The sequence below is a fragment of the Rhinolophus hipposideros genome, assembly GCF_964194185.1.
Source record: "Rhinolophus hipposideros genome assembly, chromosome: 4".
NCBI classification, from domain to species: domain Eukaryota; kingdom Metazoa; phylum Chordata; class Mammalia; order Chiroptera; family Rhinolophidae; genus Rhinolophus; species Rhinolophus hipposideros.
Genome location: NC_138050.1, coordinates 65,257,809 through 65,284,759, shown reverse-complemented (window position 1 = coordinate 65,284,759; position 26,951 = coordinate 65,257,809). Strand labels below are relative to the sequence as shown.

Here is a 26,951-nt window from a genome sequence, read left to right as displayed (position 1 = left end):
TTGGAACAAGAGGCAGGAACCTTGGGTTTTAGATGTTTGTAATTTAGCCATGGTTTACACAGCATTCAGAATCTGTGGGGCATATTGCTAAGTGATTTGCATGGATTATTTTACTTAACATTGTTCCACCTCTGGGGTGTGCTATATTGGTACAGTAGTCCCCCCTTATCTGCAGTTTTGCTTTCTGTAATTTTTACCTAGTCCACTATGGTCCAAAAATAGTAGATGGAAAATTGCAGAAGTAAGCAATTCCTAAGTTTTAAATTGCGTGACGTTCTGAGTAGCATGATGAAATCATAAGCTTTCCTGCTTCATTCCACCTGGGATGTGCATCAGCCCTGTCAGTGTATCCACATTGTCTATATACGCTTCCACCTGCTAGTCACTTAGTAGCCATCTTGGTTATCAGATCAACTGCCAAGGTATTGTAATGCAGTAACCCTGTTTTACTTAATAATGTCCCGAAAGCTCAGGAGTACTGATGCTGGCGATTAGGATATGCCGAAGACAAGCAGTACATGTTATCATAGGTGTGTATATAAAGGAAAAACCAGTATAGATAGGGTTATGTACTATGTGTGGTTTCAGGCATCCATTGGGGTCTTGGAACCTATCCCTCTCGGATAAGGGGGGATTTTACATTGGAGGAAGTTGAGGTTTAGAGAAGTTCAGTAACTTGCCCAAGGTTACACCATTAGTGTAAGCAAGTAGATTTTGAGATTCCAGAACCTGCACTCTTAAGCATTGTACGGTTTTGCCTCTACTATAATTAGCGACTGTCTGCATGCGTCCTTTGAAGGCTATTCCTGTAGAATATGGGCACAGGACTCGGGCATGTGTGTGTGTTTCACATAGCGCAGAACACTTGCTGCTCTTTGCTTAAAAAAAGAGCGAGAAAACATGTACTCACTTGTGCACAGACAAAACCCTCTGGGAAGATATGAAGAAACCGATAATACTGGTTACCTCTTAGCAGAAAAGTATAAAGTGGCCGTGTAAAGTTCTTATCTTCCAGGGACCTCATCTGTCTCATTGTGAAGCGTAGAAATTGAATAGTTGACAATTCTGTCTTTATTGTTTGGTACCATAAAATGGATGATTTCTGGGTCTGGTTTGAAAAAAATTATGACTATATTTTATCTCTACCAATTAAATAATTCTTATACTTTAATTTTTAAAGATTTATGAATACAGATGATACATAATAACTTGTTTGCTTTATATGCTCTTAAACGAGCTTTTTATGGTATTTAAGAGCATTTACCAGCCTATTAAACATACTCAAGATTTCATCTTACTAATAAAGAACTATATACAACGAGATAGATATATTCAGCTACATTTTACATAATGGAGCAGAAGTTTGAATATGCTTAATCTCTTTCTGGCTCCAGTGACACTATCCTATTTTATGTATACAGATTACTCTGCTGCCGGAGTCTCGTGTAAATAAGCATCCCTTCAGGTCCATAGCCGCTGTCCTCGTCCTAAACAGGATCGTAGGTCGTTTAGTTTCTCTTCCAGCTCTCAGTGACTCCTGCTGTAACTAGTGCATGTGGTCATTTGTTAGTTCTGACAATCACTGCTACAGGGAATAAATGAGTTTATATATTATAGAAAGTTCAAAAAAGGAGTTTGAAATTTTTATTATCGTGTTTTTGCAGTACTTCCTGTGTTATATAAAGTATCTTAATTTCTCAGTCACTACTGTTCAGTAGTAATCACTATTATCCCGCCTTTGATTGGTGAAGAAAATGAACATAATAATTAATAAAGTCAGGATTTCTGTTTAGTTGTTTTTTTCTCCATTCAGTCTTTATTTTAAAACATTAATAATACAAATCTGTTTGGAAATATTCACAACCTGGCCATTGAGAAATGGTACCTCATTAGTTATGTATTGCTGCTTAACAAATTGCCCAGTTAGCAGCTTGAAGCAGCGCATTTGTGATTTTACCGTCCCAGGGTCAGAAATCTGGGCAGGCGTAGCTGGATGCTCTGCTCCAGGCTCTCTTGTAGTCAAGATGTCAGATAAGGCTGCAGTGTCATCTGGACGCTTGGCTGGTGAGGAATGGCTCCCAAACTCACTTGGTTGTTGGCAGAATTTAGTTCCTCTCGAGCTGTTAGACTAAGGCCTCAGTTTTTTCTGAGCTGTTGGCCAGAGGTTCTTTTGGTTCTTTCTTATGTGTGCTTCTTCATAAAACATCTCACAGCATGGCAGCTTGCTTCATTGGAGTGAGCAAGTGAGAAGGCAAGAGATTGACAGCAAGAGAAAGACATTACTAGCAAGATGGAAGTCACAATGTTTTGTACCTTATTAGAGAAGTGACATCCTATCACCTTTGTCATATCTGTTCGTTAAAAAGTTACAGCTCCATCCCATACTCTATGGGAGGGGTTCACACAAAGACTTCAGTTCCAGAAGGTGGGGGTCATTTGGGGCCACCAATCCATTGTTTTCATTTGAGGTCTCAGAAATAGGGATTTCTATTAAATAGAGCAGCTTACTTCTTTCCACAACCGCTATGCGGTAACTATTACTGGTTTTTATCCAAAAGCTCAGTGACCACAGTAAATGGTAAGAAATAAAATATTGTCATAGGGAGAGGTTTGGCTGAAAGGGTCAGAAATGTAAGACACTAAAGAAGAGAAGGAATATCAAGAAATGAAAAAAGGAGGGAGGGAAATACTAGCAGGGTCCAGTATTTCTACATGTAAATTAATATCTTAGAACATGAGAGGGCAGTTGGGAGGAGGCAGCAACCTTGTGGAAAGAGAGAAAAATCTTCCTCTCATTTAACCCTCTGAAACTGTCTAGGATTATAAGTCCTTAGTGTTTTTCTCAAACTCTTTTCTTCCCTCCTTGGAAAAATCCCCTCCTCTTCTTCCTCCCTCCCTCCCAGCCCCCAGGAGGCCCAGATGACCTAAGCTCATTCCCTCTTTCCTGTTCCCATTGTCTGAGCATGGAGTGAGGCTGAGGTCTCCATCCTCAACCTTGAGATTTAGGACTTTCCTCTCCCTCACCTTCCAACATGAAAAGTTGTGTGGAATATATTAGACTCTAAAGTTTAGGAGAGAAAAGATGCAAATTCCACCCAGAAGTGGCTGTCTTATACATTCTCTCTAAAAAGGATCAGCAGTGCAACTTACCCATAAACTACTTTTACTGAGATCAAAGTGACAACGCACACAAATTTATACCCCTTCCAATGTGGTCTATCAGAAGTATTCAAGACCACCCCAAGGTTAAGTCCTAGACAAGCATGCCATGACCCTAAAGCAACCCCTTTAATTGGATAATTCAGTCATGTAGGGACAGTCCTCCCCCATAATGCACTGAGGTTATCAAATTCCTAGTTACCCACGAATGCTTGGAGTCCTTCAAAAGTCAACGGGTTATACAGACAAAGTAGAATAACTAAAGTATCCTAAACAGTCGGTGAAATGTAGAGCCTCTACCAAATGATAATAGTCTTAAGGTTTCTTGTTTGGAGTATTGTCTCCTGTGAGGCAGCTGTGGAGGTGTTTTTAAAAAATCAAATCTACTAAAAGGGGAAGTAGTATGATTGGTCCATTGAAGGAGAAACATTTCTAGAAAAATCTGTTATCTGCACCTCACCTAAAATTGGAACCCATCAACTACAATTTCCCATCTTAGGATATTAGATTTCAGGAATTATTCCATATAAACTCTAATCTTAAAAAAGTCCCTCCAAAAGTCAGTAGCTTCTTAATGTAAGTACCCAATTTTTCTCAGCCATTAAGCTTAACATTTCCTATCTGGAGGAAGAAATTCAGAGTCACTGTGCACGAGACTGGGCTGGGAGTGGGGACGAACTGTAAGCAGACACAAGGGATCTTTTGAGGTGACAGAAACGGTCTAAAACTGTGGTGAAGGTTTGCAAATGTGGTAAATTTATTAAAAGTCATAGAATTGCATTCAAAATGAGTGAATTTTATGGTATATGAATTATACCTCGATAACTTTAAAACAGATATTGTAAACCTCTTAAAACCACATAGGCCTTTTAATAAGGTATTACTCTTATTTTACCCTGTAAATTCTTCCTTTCTTATTACATCTTAGTCCCTCTAGTATCAAATCTTTTTCTATCCTATAACCTCTAAAAAACAAAACGCTCTCTCCCTCAGTTTCCCTGTTTTTCATTATTTAAAAAAAATGGGAAGTATAACTAGAAGGCAAAAATACATAAAACTAGTTATTTGCACTAGAGCTATACTTCAGAACGTGAGAAAGGCTTTCCTTATTACTTCATTCTTCTCTACCTTTTCACATCCCTGAATATATTTGCTTCCTGGTACATTTGGGGGAGCCAGGGCTGTAGACTCTAGTTCCGCTGCTCGCTCTGTGTACTGTATCGGTGGAAGATGCTTTTGCTTTTGCTTCCCATGGGGGCAGCAGCAGAAGCAAGTCATTGGACAAGCCAGTTTTGCCAGTGTCTCTACCCGTCTCCCTCAATGAACATAGTATTTGGAATGGTCAGACCTTTGTGTATACTGTGGATATTAGACTTAAGAGATTAAAAACCTGTTTAATTTCTTTTTATTCTTATAGCTCAAGTCTAATCCAAGTGAAAATGAAGAAAAGGAAGCCCAGTCCCAACTTACAAAATGTGATGAAATGCAGCGTTTGCGTTCACAAGCACTTGATGCTTTTGAAAGCTCGGATTATACTGCTGCTATAACCTTCCTTGATAAGATTTTAGAGGTAAGTGTCTAAAATACTACAGCTGACAATCCTAACACTGCTTTTTTACTGTAAGGCTTGTTTATACACTTTGACATGTTATATACCACAAAAAAACCTGGAAAGGATAAAAATCAGATTGGTCCTTGGGCTTTCAGCTCTTAAGTGAAAGGTGGTATTTATATAGAACAAAATTTGGAACTGAACTTTTCAGTTAAGCGTATTGAATGTGCTGTGGAGTGGGAGTTACATATTTTTATACATTGTTTTGCTATTGTTGTTTGACTTTATTTTTTTATTTTTTGGTGCGGGGAGAAGACTTAGAGGTTAAATAAGGGGGTAAAAGATGAAAGAGTTGGTTAAGAAAAAGGAAAAATAATGTTTGGGAGGAAATCGGAGTATTTAAAGTGAGAATTTTCTAGGTAAGAAGGCACATGAGAGTTGATAGGATCCAGATGGTTCTAGATTGGGAAATTTAAGTCTACAATTTCCTTGCCTCTGAAGGACTTAATGAAAATGCTTTCAGAAAGAAGTCTACTAAAGTTTTCAAATGAAAGCAATTGTAATTCATATTTACCACTTTAATAGCACTTTGATGTAGTTTCATTTAATTTTGGCAGTAAACTTGTGATATATGCATAATGGGCACTTCTTTGATAATTTTATAGAGGAAATCGTGTGATGTAGTCCAGTGGAATTCACATTTTACTGAATTATTTTGCAAATTCTTTATTAAAGAAAGACAAAGTTACAATTTTTACCTTCCAGTAATTAGACTATCTATTCTGAACTAGGTTATTGTTCAGGATATTTATGTATATATATGTTGATTTTGATATCTTAATATATGTGAAAAATAGACATGACTTTAGAACAGCTCTAAAATATATATAAAGACATTTCCACAGGCCTTATTGGTGAGTTTCTGGGTTTACATTTTGAAGTATACTAGTGCATTTACTAAACATTTTCAGTTTTTCAATAAAATAGAAATGATGAAGCCTCAACCTTCTCAAATAGTTTTTCTCTTTTCTTTTTATGATATGATAATTTAATTTCAAGGAGATGACATTTTAGAAAAGAGAATTTCCTTTAGTTATTAGCAGAACAAAAATATTTTACAAATTTTACAAATTTAGAACCAGATTTTATTTTATTTTTATTATTTTTTTAATTTTAAGATGGGCACAGCTCACTGTGGCCCATGCGGGGATTGAAACGGCAACCTTGATATTATTAGCTCCACGCTCTGACCAACTGGGCTAACTGGCCACCCCAGATTTTATTTTTTGATGCTAGAAATTAGAATTGTTGATTAAATACAAAAATCTTATTACAGAATATTCTCTTCAAAATCAAATACGCTTTACTGGGAACAACCTTCCATATGTTCTTATTTTCAACATTTTACAATTATATAATTGGAGGAGGTCAGCCTTGTTAGTATATATATCTTTCCCCTGTTAGAATTTATTTAACATTTTCTTGAAGAAATTATTTTGTCATATCTAATTATTTTTGTCATATCCAAATTGTATCAGACTTTTAAATACTATTTACCATATAGAAATCACATTAATTGAAGATGTTTTATGTTGATAAATATGTACACAAAATATGTGGAATGTAAGTATAAATATGCATAACTTACTGTTTTTTAAAGTCTAGTTCTTTCGTTTCTCAAGGTTTGTGTTTGGGATGCAGAACTAAGGGAACTTCGAGCTGAATGTTTTATAAAAGAAGGGGAACCTAGGAAAGCGATAAGTGACTTAAAAGCTGCATCAAAATTGAAGAATGACAACACTGAGGCTTTTTATAAGATCAGCACACTGTACTACCAACTAGGAGACCATGAACTGTCCCTCAGGTCAGTTCTAGTGACATACACATCTCATCGTCATTTTATTGTTGGCTGTAAGATAGTCATCCCATTCTTTTAAATTTTATATTAATAAAATTATGCTTGAGGTTTTCATAGTCCATATCCATTTATATATTTTGTGTTATCCCTAAGTTATTCTATTTCCACATAGTTTATTTTTATGAAGTATGCTTATTAAAATAAATAGGAGATATGTACTATTTGTAGGAGGAAAATGGAAAATAATGTATAACTTAAGCCATTTTCATTTGAATTAATGTGTGCATGGTACATCATATATAAAAGTATATTATTAAGCCAGTATGTTTTGTTTAATTGTTACAAACAAAAAATACCTTTTATTGTGATTTTTGTATTTAGTATGGAAAGCATTGATTATTTTGACTTGGAGTATTTTCTTCTTTTTAAATACATGAGCAGTGAAGTTCGTGAATGTCTTAAACTTGACCAGGATCATAAAAGGTGTTTTGCACACTATAAACAAGTAAAGAAACTTAATAAGCTGATTGAGTCAGCTGAAGAGCTCATCCGAGATGGCAGGTAAGAATATGCTTGTCTAGACTATCTAGCACTTCCTCATGTGTCTTTTGTCGGCACAGGAGAACAGTTGAACTGCTTGTTCTTTTAACTATTTAGCTATTGAGGATGGAGTATCCTAGGTAGCACTGGGCCTTAGCAAAACTACCACAACTGTGCATTTTTTTTGAAGGCAGAATATAAATAATAGTATTGTTATCAGCAGGTTTATTTATATTTCACCAAATATTTATTGAATATCTCCTGTATCAAGCACTGACTATGTACTAGGGGTGATGAAATACATATGACTATAGTTTTTAGTCTTAAGAAGCTTATAGTTTAGTGTGGGAGACAGACGTATACATTGATTATTAAAATTAGATAGAGATGTATACAGAGTATATAGCTCCAAGTCTGGGATATATGAAGCAAAAAAGAAATGCAGGGAACTTACCACACTGTGTTTTCCCTCAGGTCCAGAGGTTCCTAGCTGGTCTACCTTCTTCTCTCCCCCTTTCTGAGTCTTTCATATTAAAAAAAAAAAAAAAAATATATATATATATATATATATATACACACACACACACACACACATATACAATATATTATATATATGTAAATATATATACACACATGTATATACATATATATATACACACACACATATACACACACACACATATGTAATGTCTGGGGTATTTAATTGTACCTAACTGGACAAATTGGGGAAAGTACATTTCCACCTTCTCATAGCTAGCCTGTTTTTTAAGTGCAGTATTTTCTTATTGAACTTTTATTTCAAGCTAATTTCACATGTAGTTTCACACGTAGTTATAAGAAGTAAAGCAAGGTCTCACATACTCTGGAGTTTTCTCCAGTTGTTTTTCCATCATGGAAAACTTTAGAACAATATCCCAACTAGGATTTTGGCATTGATAGCTAGGTTCTCTTTAAAATGTTATATTTAGAGCTGTGTTTTAATACACCAGCATTTAAAAGGGAGGATTGCAGCACACTGGGAATAATGTGCCATAGTGGCATATAAATATATAAATATATCTCAGTTTGCCATTACTGAGGAAAGTAACTTAATGTATAACATGACTAGTACTTTCCACCAGTTTTCAAAAGATGCTGAAATAGTTTTTATTGTTCTTAGAAATCTAGTAAAGTTAGGAATTTAAGCAGGTTCCTTCTGCAAGAAAGTACATTGTACTTAATTGTGACTATTAACATTCATGATATAAAATAGCATGTATATAATGGGCTCCATTATTTCATGAAAGTATATAGTGACCAAGAAATAAAACCTTATTTCTATTTTGCGGAAAGTGCTCCATGTAAGTGAAACATTAGCAAAGTGTTTTACTGAGTTCCAATACATGAGCGGTTTTCTGTAAAGACATTCATCACTTGGTTTAATTGGTACTCACAACTATGCTTTGTCGATATACATTTTCTGTGGTGATGTTTTATCCCCTCTTAGTTTGCAGATAATACCTTCCTTGATACTGTAGATTAATAAGATAAAAGCAGTGTTTGAAGGCATGTGCTCGTTCAGGTGAACTGATTAAGCAACATACAGTGAAGAGAAGTGGGTCCTTTCTGTGACTCGAAATAGAATTTCACTGTTACTCATCATGATTTGCTCACTTAATAGATACACAGATGCGACCAGCAAATATGAATCTGTCATGAAAACAGAGCCAAGTGTTTCCGAATATACAATTCGTTCAAAAGAAAGGATTTGCCACTGCTTTTCTAAGGTAACAGTTGACTTGCTCCCAGAAATGTAAAAACCTAACATATGGAATAGCAACCATAAATCTTTTTTCACTTCCTTTTAGGATGAAAAACCTGTTGAAGCTATTCGAGTGTGTTCTGAAGTTTTAAATATGGAACCTGACAATGTGAATGCCCTGAAAGATCGAGCAGAGGCTTATTTAATAGAAGAAATGTATGATGAAGGTAAATCTATAAGGAATTTGATTTGCAATATCTAAAATTTATGTATATGAAAATTAGCTCATGTTTAACATCCTGTTGTTTAGAACAAATTTACCAGAGTACAAGAAAATTTTGAAAATTTTAGAAAACTGGCTGAGAACTTTAAAATTATTCTTCCTTAGAACTTGATAAAATACCATGAAAGGAAAAAGTTCTATTGAAACCAGTTCAGTAGGATATATAAATAAAAATTTTAGACTTTCTTTGTTGTAGACAAGATAGAAAAGATAAATAACAAAATAGAAAATTTAAATTATAGCTTTCATATCATCCAGAGATAATCACTGTTAATTTTGGATTTATATCTGTCAGACTTTTTTCTATTCATATATATTAGTATATATTCTATGCATGTATATGAATATATACATATTCCATGCATATACACAGTATAAATATTATACATCCAGCCTACAGATGTATGTCTTATAATCCTAACTATAAAATGATCTTCTGTGACCCCCTAAGCTATTTAATAACAGTATGATAGCTGCTTACCCTAATTTGTTTAAGTTGAAATAACAGAGGTTCCTCTTAGATCTTGTAAGGACCTTGAATAAAGGCAGTGCCCTGTTTTTGGAAGAAAACCAAGGCATATGCAGTAATATATATTTTTTGAAAACAAGACTTTCTTCATGTGACAATATACTACGAACATTTAAATGAGATGGTTTCTAAAAGAAGTGAGCCTTATATCTTTTATTGCAAAGTTTTTATTTCAAATCAGGTAAGTCATTTTTAATTGAAAACAGTGAAACTTGTTTTGTGGTATCCTTTTTGTTCCTCAGTTTGGTGCTGAATATTTATTTAATAAAAGAGTGTGTGGCTATCAAAATAATATGTATTAAATATTAATGTCATGAAAAAGTCATATTATAAGTTAGTAATCATGGAAAAATTTTAAATACAATAAGAATGCACCTGTAGCAATGATAAAACCTGTCCTAAGAATGAGATAACTACACTTACAATTAGTTTGTAGTACTCTTTTTTAAGGCAAACTGATGATTCACTTTTTCTGCTTTCCACAATTTGACTAGAATCTTGCTCCTAAGTGGTTTCCTGGGAACGATGACAGCTCTGATTACTACTATTTGTGTGACATCTTTATAGTATAGTCCTTGAGGTCTGATTGAGGCTTGAAATGTATGCAATCAATCTAAGTTTTAATATTCATAAGAATGTTTCAATAAGGCAGGTTATCTCCATGGAAGAGCCCATTAGCATACTTGTTTTTTTCACTTTTGAGCTTTTGTGTCTAGTCAGTGAGATGGCTCTACTCTAGGTTTCGTATTCCAGTTAGTTTTGGGAACTCTTCATCAAAAGTACTTTCGTCATCTGTATATAAACCTTCAGTTCTAATTGCAGCTTCTGTAACTTCACAGAGTATAAAAAGCTTAGTTATTAAAAAAAAAGTTAAATCGTGTAGCTTGTTAAATATAATTTGAAAAATGCCTTTGTAACTTGGAACTTTTTTTTAAGGGAAACTTGACAGCTTAGTTCTGAAAGAAAATCATAATACTAATGTATAGCTTGGTCTTTAAAGTCTGTTTTTTTTTTTTTTTTAATTTCCAAATGATCAAAAGCGTAAAGTGTTGAGAAAAGTATTAAGGAAAAAAAAATAGGGAAGGACGTTCCAGGTGTGGGACAAGCTAAAGCTGGTACAGAAGCCCAGAGGCGAGGATGAAAGGGTCCTTTGCCTTCCTTGAGGTGACAGGCACCCTGGAGCAGGACAGAGGGTGAGTGTGGACAGATGGAAGTAGACCATAGACAGGTTTTTGTGTGGGCATTTTATTTGCCAGTTAACAAGACTGTGATTACCCAAGACAAACAAGTGTGACCTCAAATAGTAAAGTGGCTTCTTTAAAAGAGAAAGAAAGAAAACCCTACAAATTTCTTAACCATCTTAGGTAGAAACAGACTAAGCACACAGAACAAGGCCTATATTTGTGTTTGTCTATTCCAGTGCTTTGAACACAGTTGGTGATATTTCTTAACTATTGAAAGAGAAATTATAGCACGAGATGTAAAATTTCATAATCCGATAGGAACTGAAATTCTTTGTTTAGCACTATTATCTGTTTTCCACTAAAAATTTCAATAAACACATTTATAGAGAACACTGATATGTCAGATTCATTTAGAGTGCAGGCCACACATCATGTCCCTGTGTACAGAATTAAACACAGTTTGTCTCATCACTATTCAAATCAGCTTAAAATATAATGGCGAGGCTTGCCCTCAGAGTTCAATGTTAGAATGTGGTCTACTGTAAGAAGCACTGATGGAAGTTTGATTTTAAATTGTTCAGCCCTCTTTAATGTCAGACAGAGCTTACAGTTTTCTTTACTTCTGTGATGGTAATTAGGCTCTAAATGTTGCTGGATAAAACTTTCCCTTTGTTGTCTAAGGATGAATATGTATAAAACAGGAGTAGAAGACTTGATTTTCATTATCTATATATTATGACAGTTTCACAGGAGGTAAACATTTCCTTCAACATTTTATTGAGAAATTTCACATATAGAGAGAATTTTAGTGAACACTCATGTCCTCACCCTCTAGATACTAAAATTATGTTTTATCACACTTATCTGTTTATCCCTTGATCCATCCATCAGTTCATCTTTTTCAGATACGTTTCAAAAAAAAGTTGTCAACTTTAATTTACTTTTCCCCAAATACTTCAACTTGTATATTATTAACTAGAATTTGTTTACTGTTTTCCTTTTTTGGGGAAGGGGTATTTTTAGATACAATGAAATGCACAAATTTTAGGCATACCAATTTGGGTTCTAATACTTGTGCAATCTGTTAAAGAGAAAACAACATTCATGGCATTTGTAAAAGACCTTATGGAAGACTTTATTCAAGGGAGGTGGGAGGAGTATCATGATAGATACAGGGAATGTGGCAGCGGGGTCTTGTAGCGAGAGATTGGGCTCAACTCTGACTCCAACGAGGACAAGTGGGGAATTATAACCAAGGAGCAGCGTGGGGTGAGAAGATGGAAAATGACTAAGGAAACATCAGGGAAAAGGGGGATTCTTGCTAGAGGGACTCAACTGAACTCTTGCTGAAGGCATCCCTGTACAGGGGATGAGGAATTTGATCAGATATCAAATTCAAATTTGGTCAAATACCAGGGTTGGGGGTTTTAGCTGAATGGATTGGCAGGATTGTTCCTCAAACTGGATTCTACAAGGATAGAGAAAAAAGCCTGAGATTGCTTCTTAGTCAGAACTGAGGGGAACCTGACCAAAGTTTTGATCAAAAGAGTGAGTCTTTGTCAAACCCAAACTCCTAGGAAATATAAGTATTACATTACCCTCTTGTCTCTTACTAATCAGTATCCATCTCGCCGCCCAGAGGCAGCCAGTTTTGATTTTCTCCATCATAGCTTAGTTTTGCCAATTCTAGATTTTCCTATCAACAGCTGACCCTCGAACAACACGGGTATGAACTGTGGGTCCACTTATATGCGGATTTTTTTTCAGTAAATATTGTAAATGTATTTTCTGTTATGATTTTTGTTATATGTACCACAAATATAACAACAAAGTTTTTCTCTAGCTTACTTTGTTGTTATATTTGTGGTACATATAACGTACCAAATGTCAGTCTACTGTTTATGATTAAGGCTTCCAATCAACCTAATAGGCTATTTATAGTTAGGTTATTGGGGAGTCAAAAGTTATACATGGATTTTGGACTCTGCGGGGCAGGGGGGAGGGGTCGGTGCCCCTGACCCCTGTGTTGTTCAAGGGTCAGCTATTAGTATGTCCTCTTTTGTATAAGGCATCTTTTATTCAGCATGGTTTTGAGATTTATTCATGTTATTACATACATCGGTAATTCATTCCTTTTTATTGCTGAAGAGCAAAAGTTGGCAAACTTTTTCTGTAAAGGGCTCAGAGTAAAACCTACAGGCTCTATGCACCACAGTCTGTATTGCTGCTACTCAGCTCTGCCACTGCTGTGCAAGAGCAGCTTTAGGCAGTACAAACGGACATGATGTGCTCTAATAAAACTTTAAAAACGGCTAGTGGGCTGGAAGCACTGTTATTTCTTGTCCACTATGAAAGAGGGAAAGGCATTCAGTGTTTCACTGTAATCCTATCCCTGAACAGCATTCCTTTTTGTGACCATAGTACTTTGTCCATTCTCTTGGTAATGGACACCTGGGCTGGTTATAAAAAAAAGCTGCTATGAACATCATTCTGCAGGGCCTTTTTAGAAAGGCTTTCATTTAGTTTGTGTCAGTATCTAGAAGTGGAATTGCTGAGGCACAGGGTAAGGTGCATGTTTAGTTTTTAAAGAAACTACTAGGCCCTTTTCTAAAAAGCAATTTATATTTTATACTCCCATCAATAAAGTCTGTGAGAGTGCCAGTTGCTTTATATCCTTGCAAACATTTGGTGTTGTCATTCTTTTTAATTTTATAGTTTGATGTGTGGCATCTCATGGCTTTGATACGTGTTTTTGATGACTAAGGTTGTTGAATACTTTTTCATATTCTGCTGGTATATTCAAATATCTTCTTTTGTGACATGTTCAGATATTTACCTACTTAACAAAATGTGTTATTTCTTTTTGTTATTGAGTTATAGGAGTTATGTATATATTTGTATTTTTCTCCTTTATTCTGTTGATGTAAATTACACTGACATTTCTAAGGTTAAATCAAGCTTGAATTATTGGGATATAAACCCTTCTTGGACATAATGTATTATCCTTTTCAGATTTTGCTGGATTTGATTTGCTAATATTTGTTCATGAAGGATATTGCTCTGTAACTTCTTCTTTTACATTATCTTTGTCAGATTTTGGTGTTAAGGTTGTGCTAGACTCAACAGTCAGAAATTGTTCCCTTCTCTATTTTCTGAGAGAGTTGTGTTAAGATTAGTAGTGTTTTTCCTCTTTCAAGTTTGAGAGAATTCACCAGTAAAATCACCTTGGTCCTGGAGTTTTCTTAATAGGAAGGTTTTTGATGATGAACTCAATTTCTTTTATCAATTACAGGGCTATTCATATTTTCTGTTTCATCTTGTGTTAGTTTATGTAACTTGTGTCTCTCGAAGAATTTGTTCATTTCATCTACACTGTTGAATCTGTTGGCATGAAATTTGTAATATTATCATATTATTCTCTTTCTAAGATCTGAAGTGATTATTTCTCTTTTCATTTCTGATAGTGATAATTTGTATCTTCTATTTTTCCTCTTGATCAATGCAGCTAGAGTTCGGTCAAAATTGTTGGTGTTAAAGAACCTGCTTATGGATTTGATAATGTTTTCTATGATTTTTCTCTATTATTTTATTGATCTCTTCTTTCCTCTGACCTACTTTGGGTGTACTTGGTGCATTTCTTGCTTCTTAAGGTTGAACGCTCATTGATTTTAGGCCTTTTTTATTTTTAATATAAGCATTTAAAGCTGCACTAGTCACATTTTGTTTTATTTTCGTTATCAACATACTGAAATGTATTCTAGTTTCTCTTCTTTTTCTTTGATGCATGGATTTAGATGTATTTTAATTTTCAAATATTTGGTGGTTTCTTGGTTACTTGATTATTGATTTCTAATTTAATTCCATTGTAGTCAGAGAACATACTCTGTGATTTTCTTTCTTTTAAATTTATTTAGATTTGTTTTCTTTTAAATTTATGTGGACTGGTTTTGTAGTTCAGGATGGTATCTGTCTTGCTGAATATCCTATGTGTACTTGAAAATAATGCATATTCTGTTAGTTTTCCCATCAGTTACTGAGAGGAGAGAGCTGTTTTTCTTCTATCTTCAAAGCTGTTTGTACCTTTTATACTGGAAGGATGGTTTAGCTAGATAATAAAATCCTTTGTTCATAAATTTTCTGTATATCTTGAAGTTACTGTTCCATTCTTTTTGGGCACTGAATGGAAAATCTGGGGCCAGGTTTTTTTTTGTTTGTTTGTTTGTTTTTCCTGGCCATCCAAACAGCCCTTATCTTTCAAGTGTGTTAATTACTAGGATATATGTTAAAGTTGATCATGCACATGTATGCCCTTTGAATAGATTTATCTTTTATTTTAGGAAAGTTTTCTTAAATTTAATCTGTTTTGTTCTGTTGGTTTGGTTTTCTGCTTCAAAGGTCTAATTATAAGTTGTATTCTCTTTGCTTGTCATCTATAGCTACAATTTTTTTCCTAGTCTTTTTTAAACACTCTATTTTCATTCCATTTTGTTGGGTCCTTATTTTTCCCCCATATAATTCTTCTCTTTTGCCCTCCTTCATTTCATCTTCACTTCGGTGATAGTTTTTGTCCTTATTTTTCTTGAGTTTTGACTACTCACATTTTTATCTCCTCATCTTACTATCTCTTTGCTGAGTTCTTATTCCTTTAGATTACTCTTAATAGAGGTGACTGAATTAAGCTTTAATGATTCATGCCATGATGTTTGCTCAGAATTGTCACATATTGTTTGGCTATTGTTCTCCTGATGCAAGTCCATCTGGTAAATTTTGGTGCACTTTTTTTCCTGTTTTAATTTAAAATTAAGTATCTTTGAATTGATGCCATTAAAAAGTGTTACTCATCACAGAATGACTTGAATTACCCTTTCCTAGTCACCTGTGGGAAAGTCCTTTGGGGGTATGAAAAGGGCGCTGGGGACAGGTCACCTTCTGTACTTCACACTTGCAATGTACTCTCTGCTTCACTGTTTCCATAGACATTCTGCTTCCTGCTAAAATGGCCTTTCTGTATAGCCCTGTCCTCTGCTTCTCTGAACTTAACTGTGTCCAGGAGGTCGTCTGCTGCCAGCCCTGCTGCCCCCTGCCCACTTCCTTTGCTACACCAAAGGGGTGTATCTTTTGCCCTCACCTTCAGAGAGCACATAGTTGCTGAGCTTCCTGCGATGTGCTGCCCTGTTATTCTCAGGGCTGTTCTTCTCACTTATTGTAGTCTCTTCTTTTCCTGTCTTCTCTACTAAGGTCTATGCTTTCTCTCCACCATGTTTGCTCTAGATGTCATGGTTCTTGGAATATGCAAAAGATACAGGAGTCCATACTCATGGAAAATGTATTTTGCCGACATTTTCTGTTATCTCTTGCCATTGGGCTTTTTTCACTATTTGCTCCCCCCCCCATTTTGGATTCATGGCTGATATTAGCTAATTGTAGCAGCCCTTGTACAGTTTCTTTGTTTTGCTGAAAATGGAGCTCCCTTGCCCCCTTTTACCTTGCTTTGTTTTGTATGATATCCAGGATGAGAAAATTGGTGTTCCATGGGCATATTTATCTTGAAAGTTTAATGTACTATTTAAAAGCCTGTCTAAGGTCCTTGTATTGTACGAGGATAGACTTTTAGGGGAATAGGGCGGAAGCTGGGGAGAGCTGTTGAAAAACTATTACAGCTATTCAGGTGCATGAATTATGGACTGAATCACAGGTAATTGTGGAAATGGTGAGAAGTAGTTAAATTCTGTTGAAGGGAAGCTGATTTGGGATTTGATAATGGATTGGTGGTGTAAGAGAGAAAGGGCAGTCATTTGCAACTGTGCATATCTGTCATTTAAACGCTTCTCTGTATTGGCGAGCTCACTGCAGACTTCACGTGGGTAGGACCTGTTCACTGGAAGACTTCCCCTACGGCACTTGCCATCTTGCCCAGTTGCCAAAATGAGCAGGGCTTTACTCATTTTACTCTTACTTCTCAGGTGGAGCCCTTTGGTGTGTTTAAATTCTGGATGGAACTGCCCTTCCTTTGTTTGTTCCGGGTGTGTTGTAGAGGTCTTGAGTGCCTGTGGGCCCAGTTCTGCACCTCCTCCCGGTCCCGGAAGCTGTATCAGGGGCCTGCTGGAAGCACAGCTTTCATTCTCCTGGTTCTGGGTGCCCGGTGAGGTGGATGCTGTAGCTGCTCCACATGTGAGGAGAGCGCTGCCCGGCCATTCTGCAGTCACCCACAGACTATCCTGATGGTGCCTTAAAGCTCCTCTGGCGTGCTAAGCTGAGGATCCTTGGCCGACACGAATGGCTTCCAAATCTGCAAGGGCCTCTTTCAATTTATATGTGGATTGTGGCCCTTTCTACTTAGGCTTATTCATTATTAACATCCCATTTGCAGTCTCTGTTCCAGAAACTTATCATAATTCTTGTCTTCTGTGTTCAGTGCTGCTGTGGTTATGTTTTTATCATTTGCGTGGGATAGTGGGGTGGAGGGCTGGCAAACTCCTGTTTATCCACGCTGCCATCTTGATCTGGTTGTTTGCTCCTTAAGAACTGAGTGAGGGGAATACGGAAGAAAAACTTTGGGGAGGAGAAAATGTTTTAGATTCAGAGTTTATAAAGTGAATTAGCTAATATGTGCTGTACTGTTTGTTCAGGGCCTTAATGTTTCTGGCTTAGCCTACTTTTCACAGCTGCTCAGTGTGGTATGAGATAAACATAACTGGGTATCATTTTTTATTTTGAAGACACCCCTTGGAGAATGGAATCTGAAATAGTTAAAAATTATCTATGTAGTTTATGTCCATGGGAAGTCTTATATCATCCATATTAAGTTTCTAATTAGTTACCTGTGAATTTAGGAAACCTATAATTTTATATTTTTTCTAAATGGAAAAAAATGTATCTACCTTAAGTTTTAATATAGGAATATAGAAGCCAGCTTTGTGGGAGATACTCTGAAGATTTAAAACATGTTTTGAATGTAGAGTTTGCATAAGTAGCAAAATTACATGCATTGAAACATTTTCCCCTTGGATTAAATTCCTTCAGAATTTTTCCTTACTAGGCTGATATCAAGTGCTATGGGTATTCAAAGTTAAACCTCACTACTATTTATTATGGGTTTGTGTACTAAATTGCAAAGGTATTTTACGTTGTCACTATGGGTTGGGTGACATTAATATTTAATATTAATGCATTGAGGCAGGAATTAGGATAAAAGCTTAGGCCCTCTCCTACCCCCATGGACCAATGGTAGTATTGGTTCGGTTTTCTATATGGTATCGGCTAACTACTACGTGTGTTGATCTTATCCCAATACCTTTCTCATTTTAATCTGCCCAAGGTGCCTTCCTAAACCTTCTTCAGGATTAGCAATTGCCAATTTTGCTATGGGAAAAGACAGCTCTGGATAACACCCTGAACATTAACGTCTCTGAACATTCAGAGATGTTATCCATAGAATGTCTTTTCCCATAATGAAATGCATTTTCGTAAAAACTAGAATTTGAACCCAACAATCCATTATTTGAGATGTCTATCCAGGGAGGACATTGAGAAAAATTTTTGTTGGTGGATGGGACTTAGCATATAGTTGTACTCGGGGCTAAGATTTATTCCAGAAAAGATATAAAGTCAGATCAACAGAGGGAGAAGGCTCATGGGGCAAAGTTGAGAGGAAAACAGGTGGAAGATTCCAAGCATCTCTTTCTGTGAAACCATATAGCACAAGCTAATTCTTCAACACGTGTGAAGTGCTGTCTACCAGGGAAGCTTGTTAGAAACTCATGCCCAGTGTTTTTATTGGGCGCTGGTGACCTCCTGCCTATTTCATACCAAAGTTCCAGACTTCTAGAAGGAAAGAAGACATTTAGTATAAACTACGTTGTTTGTACAGTTTCAGCATTCTTACCAGGGAATGTTGGGAACACTCCTGAAATCCAGCTTGCCAGCAGAGTTTTCTAAAGGTAACAGTCTCAGGCCTGCTGTGTTCACTCTTTCCTGCATGATATTAGAGATCCAGATGACTTGTATTTTCTAAATATTTTAAAAAAGAGATACAATATGGATTGGTATCAGACTTCCCATACTAGGACTGTATGTATGGTTTTCTGTTTTGAGTGATACTTAAAAATCAGGTTGTAATAGTCTGTGTTGGAATCTGTGGGTGACTCAGTGATTCTGACTGCTGGTGGTTCCTCTCGCTCCCTTTCTAAGCCTCTAATTCTGTGCTGTGGACCCTGTAGCTGACCATGCAGATTTTCTTTGCCATTATTTTCCTGGGTAACTGTCATTTTAATCTTACTGATGGTAAGATTGCTTTGTATGAAGTGCTGATGCTCAAACACCTGAAAGGTGTGACGATAATGTGGGAGGGTGGGCAAATAAACAGCAGTGAATTGTACTGACTGGGAGTAATAAGCTACTGAATTCCTCCTTGTGTACGGCTTTTGTAAGTTTGTGTACAAAATTACAGAGGTGGTCTCACTTAGGCCCAGAGCAGTCGTGGCAAACGAGTGAAGGGGCTGCGGGTGGTGTCTTCAGTACCAATGTTGCAGGATAAGTAAAGGTTACAAGTTGTAATTCCTTTTAACCGCATTACCTTAAACATATTTTGACAGCTATTCAGGATTATGAAACTGCTCAGGAACACAATGAAAATGATCAGCAGATTCGGGAAGGTCTAGAGAAAGCACAAAGACTATTGAAACAGTCGCAGAAACGAGATTATTATAAAATCTTGGGAGTAAAAAGGTGAATTATTAATTTAAAATTTACATTGTTACTTTTAATCAACTGTTTTAAAGCTAATCATTGCTCCTCATTTTTCTCTCGGGTTCATTTCCTTTCCTTATGTAATTTCACTCATAGATTAAACTAATTTCACTCATAGATTAAACTAACAGTTTTATCTTATTTTGCATATATTACAATTTTGATAGAGACTAGAAATGCAACAATGGAGAATTAATAGTTGGTGACAAAGATATGACACTGTAGCATGAATCGGTTCTAGGCCTGAATTTATTAAGGGTAAAGAGGTAGGAGTGAGCTTTCTTTTGGTGGGGCTAGGAGGTGGGGAGGGGATGGGGAAAAGAACATCCTCTACGCCTAAAATAAAGTGGCACTGTTAGAATCAACTTACAGGTACTGAGAGATATACGTGTTTTAATATAAGACCCACCTTCTCTGAACAATCACCGACCTTTTAATTACTCTTATAAAGTAAGCTAATCCAGAAACAAAAAGTGTGGTTCAAAGAGTCCAAATCTCTCTCTCAATACTGAGAATTAAATCATGGCAGCTTGGAAATTCAGAAAGTTTGTGATTTTTTTTAAAGGGAAAATTGTAAAGATCAGGAGTACTTTAATTGATTCCCAGTGAGATCCTCACCTTAGTGAACGAGTATATAAGGCAGCCTGGACCGCGGTAATGATCACCCAGGGCTGTATATCAGACATTCAGCCTGGGGCACCATTGGCACTATGGGAAAACAAGGCTGCTAGGTTGCCAGTGGGATCTTAACTGTCTATTTTTTTCTGGCAGTGTGTTGGGTACTTCTTAACTAATTATTAATCAATTTTAATGCCCATCAGAAATGCCAAAAAGCAAGAAATCATTAAAGCATATCGAAAATTAGCACTGCAGTGGCACCCAGATAACTTCCAGAATGAGGAAGAAAAGAAGAAAGCTGAGAAAAAATTCATTGACATAGCAGCTGCTAAAGAAGTACTCTCTGATCCAGGTATTGCTTGACTTGAACGTTTTCTCCTTTTAAAATGGCTGAATGGGTGACCGCTCGGAGACTTCCTTTGCCCGTCTCAGAAGCAGTGTCAGAGCGGACGGCAGGCAGCTCTGGGGCTCTCTTCGGAGGCTGGTGACTGGTCCTGGCCTTGCAGTTTCCGAAGTCCAGTTTTAGGTGTACCCTGTCAGGGCCAGGGACCCTCATATTCACAGCATAGTGAAAACACCAACAAATGTGGAATCGATAGGCCTTAGTTGGCCTCTCATCTCTACTTGACAAAAGTTACTAAAACTTTTTAGGCAGTCTCTTAGATTCCTTCCTACTCCGCAGATCAGTGATGAATTCTATGTACCAGACGAACAGGGACTTGATCAGGAGACCAGTTACCAGGCTGGAATGTGCGGTAGTGGGCGGAGAGCATGTCTGAGCCCATGTGTGTGTTCCCCAGGAACCTTGCCCTAAATTGGTGTCCGTTAGATTTGTCATCTGCTAACATGGCCTGGAAAATAAGAGTGAGACAGCTAAGAATTTAGGTAATATTGAACAATACAGTGACATTTCCAGGGGGAATTTGATGTTTAGCTAATTTCTACTGCTTTTTGTGGCTTTCCATGTCACTGGGTGCAGAAGCTACGACTTGAGTTAGACAACTGCAACAAAAATAAGGAGGAAGTCATATTTTATGCCCATTTGACTAATATTTCTTGAACAATCTACTACACTATGGAATTGAAGTTAAAAAGTCCTTTGTTCTCAAGTAATTTATAATCCAGTAAGGGAGACACAAGTGTACTTAATGAGTAGGATATGTACTGTTTGTCCCCAACATCCCCTGAATGGTTCTGTCCTCTTAGCTAGTGCAGTGCAGGAGGGGCAGCTGCCTTAGCTAGGGAGCTGGGAATCTTCCTGGGGACGGAGTCTAGAGCTGAGCTCTAAGGGCAGCAGGAAGCTAACCAGGGGAGTTGAAGCCGACAGTCACAAAGGCAGGCACTGAGAACAGAACTGCATTTCTAATCACTAAGAGCTCGCTCTTGTTCTCTGTTACTTTTTCTTAGCCTCTGTTCTTATTTTAAGGATGAAATAGCCTTTTCTCATCTCTGAGGATACTAGCTTGCTCTTCTGCCATCTGTATTTTCTCCCATTTGCCTGCATTGGTCTCGCTCTCATCAGGGAGTTCCCCGGCAGTGGCGGTGGTATTGCTGCCCTCAGGTCTTAAGAACCTTAGCTCTATTCCATTTTAATGGTGAACACTAGGAAGCCCGGTGGGTTGAGGAGGTTGTGGGGGCTGACGTCATTGTCGGGGTAGGTTGGTAACACGGGCCAGTCAGAAGGGTAGGACTTTTGGAGGTCTCCTTCTCTGCACTTACTCATTTTTTCCAGAGAAGCATTTCCTTGGGGAGCTTCTTGTGAGGAGAGAAGATTTAGGGGCCTGAATTTCAGTGACCACCATTTTCCACCGTGGCCCTCACCCTCTTCTCTGTGACTGGTGTTTCTCTAGTGTGCTATCTGGGTGGACCTGGGAGAACCCAGATTTGAGTATCGGGCACAACTGTTTAGAGTACTGAAAAGTAACGTCCGCAGTCCCATCCCCACACCTGAGTCAATACCTGTCTCACTTTGCTGCTTCCTCTTCCAGAAATGAGGAAGAAGTTTGATGACGGAGAAGATCCCCTCGATGCGGAGAGCCAACAAGGTGGCGGCGGCAGCCCTTTCCACAGGAGCTGGAACTCATGGCAAGGCTTCAATCCTTTCAGCTCAGGCGGACCTTTTCGATTTAAATTCCACTTCAATTAAACCAGCTGTTATTTGTTGTTCTTCCTTAATTTTTTAAAGATTAAAAACAAAGAAACCTTGTTCCAGGATCCTAATGAAAATTTCAAATCTTTTAGTTTGTCCATGACCAAAGAGTTGTTTTCTAGGAAAAATTTGTTCTTACCATTTTACACTTGAGGTTGATGGGTTTTTGAGGGCAGGGAAGCGAGGGATGTTCTATTTCTGACCAAATAGCCTGTGTATATGTTGTGACTGTCTGGAAGCAGTGGTCTGAGGCAGGCTCACCTGTGGGAGTGCTCACATAGTTTCTATTTTTCTACACTGCGGCCCGTAAAAATTGCCTGGCATAGTATGTCAGTGCCTATGTGGATAAGAAGGAGCTGCCAACTTCCTGAGCATGGGTTGTATTCAGTATTCTTAACGAGAAGATTGACATTTTGAGCTATATGTTCTTAGGGACAACTTTGCTTAGATTTTGGTCAGTCCAGTGACTTGCAAATATTTGTTAAATTACAGAGCCACACGCACTTCCATCTCCCTATAGCATGAACATGGCTGTCACTGAAGGAGGGCAGAACCCATCTTTTAGAGAACCTGCTACGAAATGGTAGTTGGTATAGCCAGGTTTAAACTTGGATTGATGATAAGCATATACTTTGTATTATTTTTTTGTTTAGTACCTGCAATAGAATACTGAAAACCACTGAAATAGAATTAATTGTAAAACCTCTGGGTCCTTTTGTTTAATATGAAACTAACACATTAACTTAAAAGATAAGTTATGTATAAAATCAGTTCAGCTAATACAGCAGTGGTATTTAAAATAATATTGCTGAACTGCAGAGTGAAATACTTTTAACAACTGAAGTTGTGAGTTAAACAGAATTTCCTGTAACAGGATTGGCTTAGAAATGTAAAGTTGCTTAGTCAACATAAATAGCATACCATTTCCCACTTTTAATAAATACAGTGGCACAGCTTCTCTTAGCTCCCGGCTGACCCTTTGGGGCTGTAGTGACCTGCATGTGGGACCTGTTTAAGATGGGCGCTAAATAGCAGATCTGTCCCTTTACCAGACCTTGATGCCTCTAGATGTTCTCCTGCCTAGAAAAAAACACAGGTTTACAAATCTAGTCAGCTCTGGCTATATTTCCACTATCACCATGGCAACTTTTCTTTGGATACCTTCTTACCCTTTAAGAAATGAACTATTCAATCTTTGTATATTCGATAATTTTTTTCCTTAAAAAAATGAGTGTTTAATCAAGAACATTAAATATTTATGGAACTATTGATGCTGCATTTAAAATCTAAGAAAATTACTTTAGATAAGAATTATTACCTTTATTCTAGAAAGGTTTTTGTGTTTGCCTCAGAGCATTTTGAAGCATTTTAAGCCGTATGGGTCTAATATATGGTTTTTATGAAATCAAGCATTTTAATTTTAGTTGTGGGTGGCATCCTGACCAGTAATATCCACAACAGCCAAGCACAAATCATTTTCTTCTAGTCATCCTGAAATGTGGAAAAAATTTTTTTAAACTGAGAGACAAAAGTCAAATAGTTTAGTTGGGGAAAACACGTAAGTGCTTTTTGCGTCTATTTAGAAATCTATATTTCTTACCAATAAACTTAATGCATTTTGAAAACTAGTGAACAGCTTGCAGCTTTCATTTTGTTTTAAAGTCTCCAAATTCAAGCCATTGCGACAGTAATTTCTAAGGAAGATTCATTTTTGTTTATTTAATCTCAGTAATCTCATTACTTACGTAAGAAATACTTTTTTTTCCAAGCTGGTTCTTTTGTATGTACTGTCACTGTGACCTCTTTGAAATCTAACACTGGCCTCTATCTACTTTCAAAATGAAGAATTTTCACACACAGTCAGAACAAAGGAAATATCAAGTCACTTGCCTTTCCCTTCAGAGAGGATGAGAAGTTGCCCACAACACGGAGCCAGAGGGAGTCAGGAGGGTTGGGACGGCTGCGTGGGCTCTGCACCCCGCACACCCTCGCTGCCTGCAACCTGCTGTTTGCACACCTTTCTCTTTGTAAAGTCTTACTGTGGATTTAAGTAAGTCATCGTAACGTGCAGAGTTCTTTGCCTGTTTTCAGAGAAGAAAGAGTAGAAGCTATCATGCCAAGTGCCAACGCCACTGAGAGAAAGTAATTTTCTGGCATTTGTTGCTTTGCTGACTAATGAAGGAAACACCGACCTTTCAGTTCCAGCCTTGATGGGCATCAGTCTCTGGCATCCACCTGAACGGGAAGACGGTGGTCACTCCATGTTTCTTTAACAGGAAGAAAAACGTGTGTCAAGGGATAGTCGTTCCTCTTGCCGGCCTGATGGAGATCGTGATGCCATGGGACTCAGATGACAGAGAAAGCGCTGGGCTTGTGTTTAGTGTACTTTCACTTACCGCCCTCTGGTCTCTTTTTGCAGACTGCAGGCGCCCAGTAACTTACGGCTCTTTCTGGAAAAGTGAAATCAGGGGTGCACTCGCCTTACCTGTATTATATTCCTTCGTAAACTCCTTCCTTCTTGGTGAGCTCTGGAAGTGAAGTGTCGCTGGTCTGTACATTGCGGATATTTTCCGCAGCAGCAAGTATTAAACACATCAGCCTATAAATGTGAAAAGGTTCTAAAAAGAGAATAAATTAATTTATTGCTCACTTCTGAAAGTTTGTGCTTTCTTACCATGGATAAATGAAAACCAGTAATTTACTGATGTGACTTGGATATAACAATACTAATTTTAAAGTATCTACTCAGTATTAAAAGTTTTAAGTATCAGTATGGAAACAGAACTTTTGGGGACTCTGATAATGGAATGTAAAAACTACCCACAAACTTTTTAAGAGAAAAATACTCCTAATAACCTAGTAGGAAAAAAAAAAGTTAATAGAACCACAATTTGAAATTGGCACCGTTTTCTATTCATGGTGGAAAATTTAAGATTTCACCTTTAAAGGTATGAAATTGGTCAGAAGTTGTATGTGAAATATACCATGAAAAAAATGCATAAGACGCTTAGGTTAAAAATGGTTCCTCAGTCAGGTCTGCGTTAGGCCAGCTGACTTAAAGGCACAGGGCACTGGTGACAGGCCTTGCAAAGTTTTCACTGAGTACACACATCAGTGGTATCTCCTAGAGAAATTCATGCAACTTTGTTGAATGTACTTTACTTTTCCATATTTATTAAATAAGAAGGCAAATGCTAATTTGTCAACAAATAATATCCTTATTCTAAATCAGATCATTCCTTTTAGTAGAGTTTACTCTGTAATTGCAAATATTGTTAATAGGTGGGGATAATTTTTTTTAACAGATGATCTCATTTGCTGAATGATTTGAGAGTAAAATTAGCCACTGCGTGGCTTTGTGTATAGTAACAGATTTTGTTGCACTCATCCATGCCGTGGTTGAACCTCTTACCTGTTGTGGAAAGCAGAGTGCAGAGAAGGTAAAAACTGGAGATGTTTGAGAAGTGAAAAATATTACTCTTACTGTAAGGCTACAGTTGGCCTTGAATGAGACAAGACTAAATACCCTAATCCATCTCAATTTAGTATTTTAATAAAAAAAATCGAAAATTAGTTGAAATGGTCTCAGACATGTCTACAAATATGGGTACTATTTTTATGCCCGTGTATTTTCACATTTAATAAAAATATTTATGGTCAAAATCAGTACATTTTTTGCTTTCGATTCATTTTTAGTCTTTTGGAGAAGTCTACTTTCCAGCTTTGCTTTACACGTAATCATCAGTAACAGAGGTGACAAAAGGGGCTTCTCCTGTATGTGAGTTGAAGGAAGGTCAGAGCACAAAAAGCAGAAATGGCTAAAATCCCTTAACCAGCTCCCCAACTAAGACAGCGAGGGTTCAATAGGATAGTTCTTCACTTTTAATACCATTACAATCTAATACAGTGGTTCCTCGGTTTTCGAACGTCTCTGTTGACGAACATTTCGGTTTACCAATGCCATAAATTTTATGGATCTATGGTATCATTAGATAGTAAAATTCATGCTACACTTGCAGTTTTAGGGGTTGATTTTAAAGGTCTGGAACGGATTAATCCATTTTGCATTACTTTCTATGGGGAAACCACGCCTTGGTTTTCGAACGTTTCAGAACTCGAATGGTCTTCCGGAACGGAGTACATTAGAAAACCAAGGTACCACTGTATTTAAATTGGCTTTGTTTGAAGACTTTCCCTTTTATACCATAAAAGCCTTCAAAGGGGTCGGGGAAGGGGATGACGTTGCTGCCTATTGCAAATTTCTAAAGACAAACAAAGGTAGTTTTCTCCTCAGTTATATATTCTGCATATCCTACAACTAAAGAACAGCTAGATTGCTTATATACAACTTTCCCAGAAAGCTCACAGGTCTCAAATTCTTAACAATAATGGTATCTTTGCAATATATGAGCAATTGGCCTGAAGAGAAGAGTCTGAAGGCAATGACAATACCTGCAACAGGCCTAAGGACTGCCAGGAAAACAGAGAGGAAGTTCCCTGTCAAGGAATGTCATTTATGAATCTGGGTTTTCATACAGATACAGTCATGTGGAAATTACATGTAAGTTTAGCCTTTCAAATCACCAAACT

At 37.1% G+C, this 26,951-nt stretch overlaps 1 protein-coding gene and 1 long non-coding RNA gene across 3 annotated transcripts in view; one reads left to right on the top strand and one right to left on the bottom strand.

The window, feature by feature from the left end:
- Positions 1 to 26,027, top strand: part of DNAJC3 (DnaJ heat shock protein family (Hsp40) member C3) — a 61,801-nt gene extending 35,774 nt beyond the window's left edge. For both annotated transcript variants that reach the window (XM_081047051.1, XM_081047052.1), the window contains 8 exons: positions 4,577 to 4,729; positions 6,394 to 6,575; positions 7,011 to 7,130; positions 8,770 to 8,875; positions 8,957 to 9,077; positions 19,441 to 19,573; positions 20,416 to 20,564; positions 22,201 to 26,027. In XM_081047051.1, the coding sequence (XP_080903177.1) occupies positions 4,577 to 4,729; positions 6,394 to 6,575; positions 7,011 to 7,130; positions 8,770 to 8,875; positions 8,957 to 9,077; positions 19,441 to 19,573; positions 20,416 to 20,564; positions 22,201 to 22,358 (1,122 nt within the window). In that variant the 3' untranslated portion in view covers positions 22,359 to 26,027. The remainder of the gene's footprint in view (positions 1 to 4,576; positions 4,730 to 6,393; positions 6,576 to 7,010; positions 7,131 to 8,769; positions 8,876 to 8,956; positions 9,078 to 19,440; positions 19,574 to 20,415; positions 20,565 to 22,200) is intronic.
- LOC308497030 lies at positions 1,804 to 24,683 on the bottom strand. The gene is made up of 7 exons (XR_013993254.1): positions 24,554 to 24,683; positions 24,252 to 24,442; positions 22,172 to 22,329; positions 19,422 to 21,063; positions 18,732 to 18,856; positions 7,564 to 7,632; positions 1,804 to 2,225 (listed from the first exon to the last, which is right to left on the bottom strand). It is a non-coding gene; the product is annotated as an uncharacterized lncRNA (long non-coding RNA).
- Positions 26,028 to 26,951: the final 924 nt, after the last annotated feature.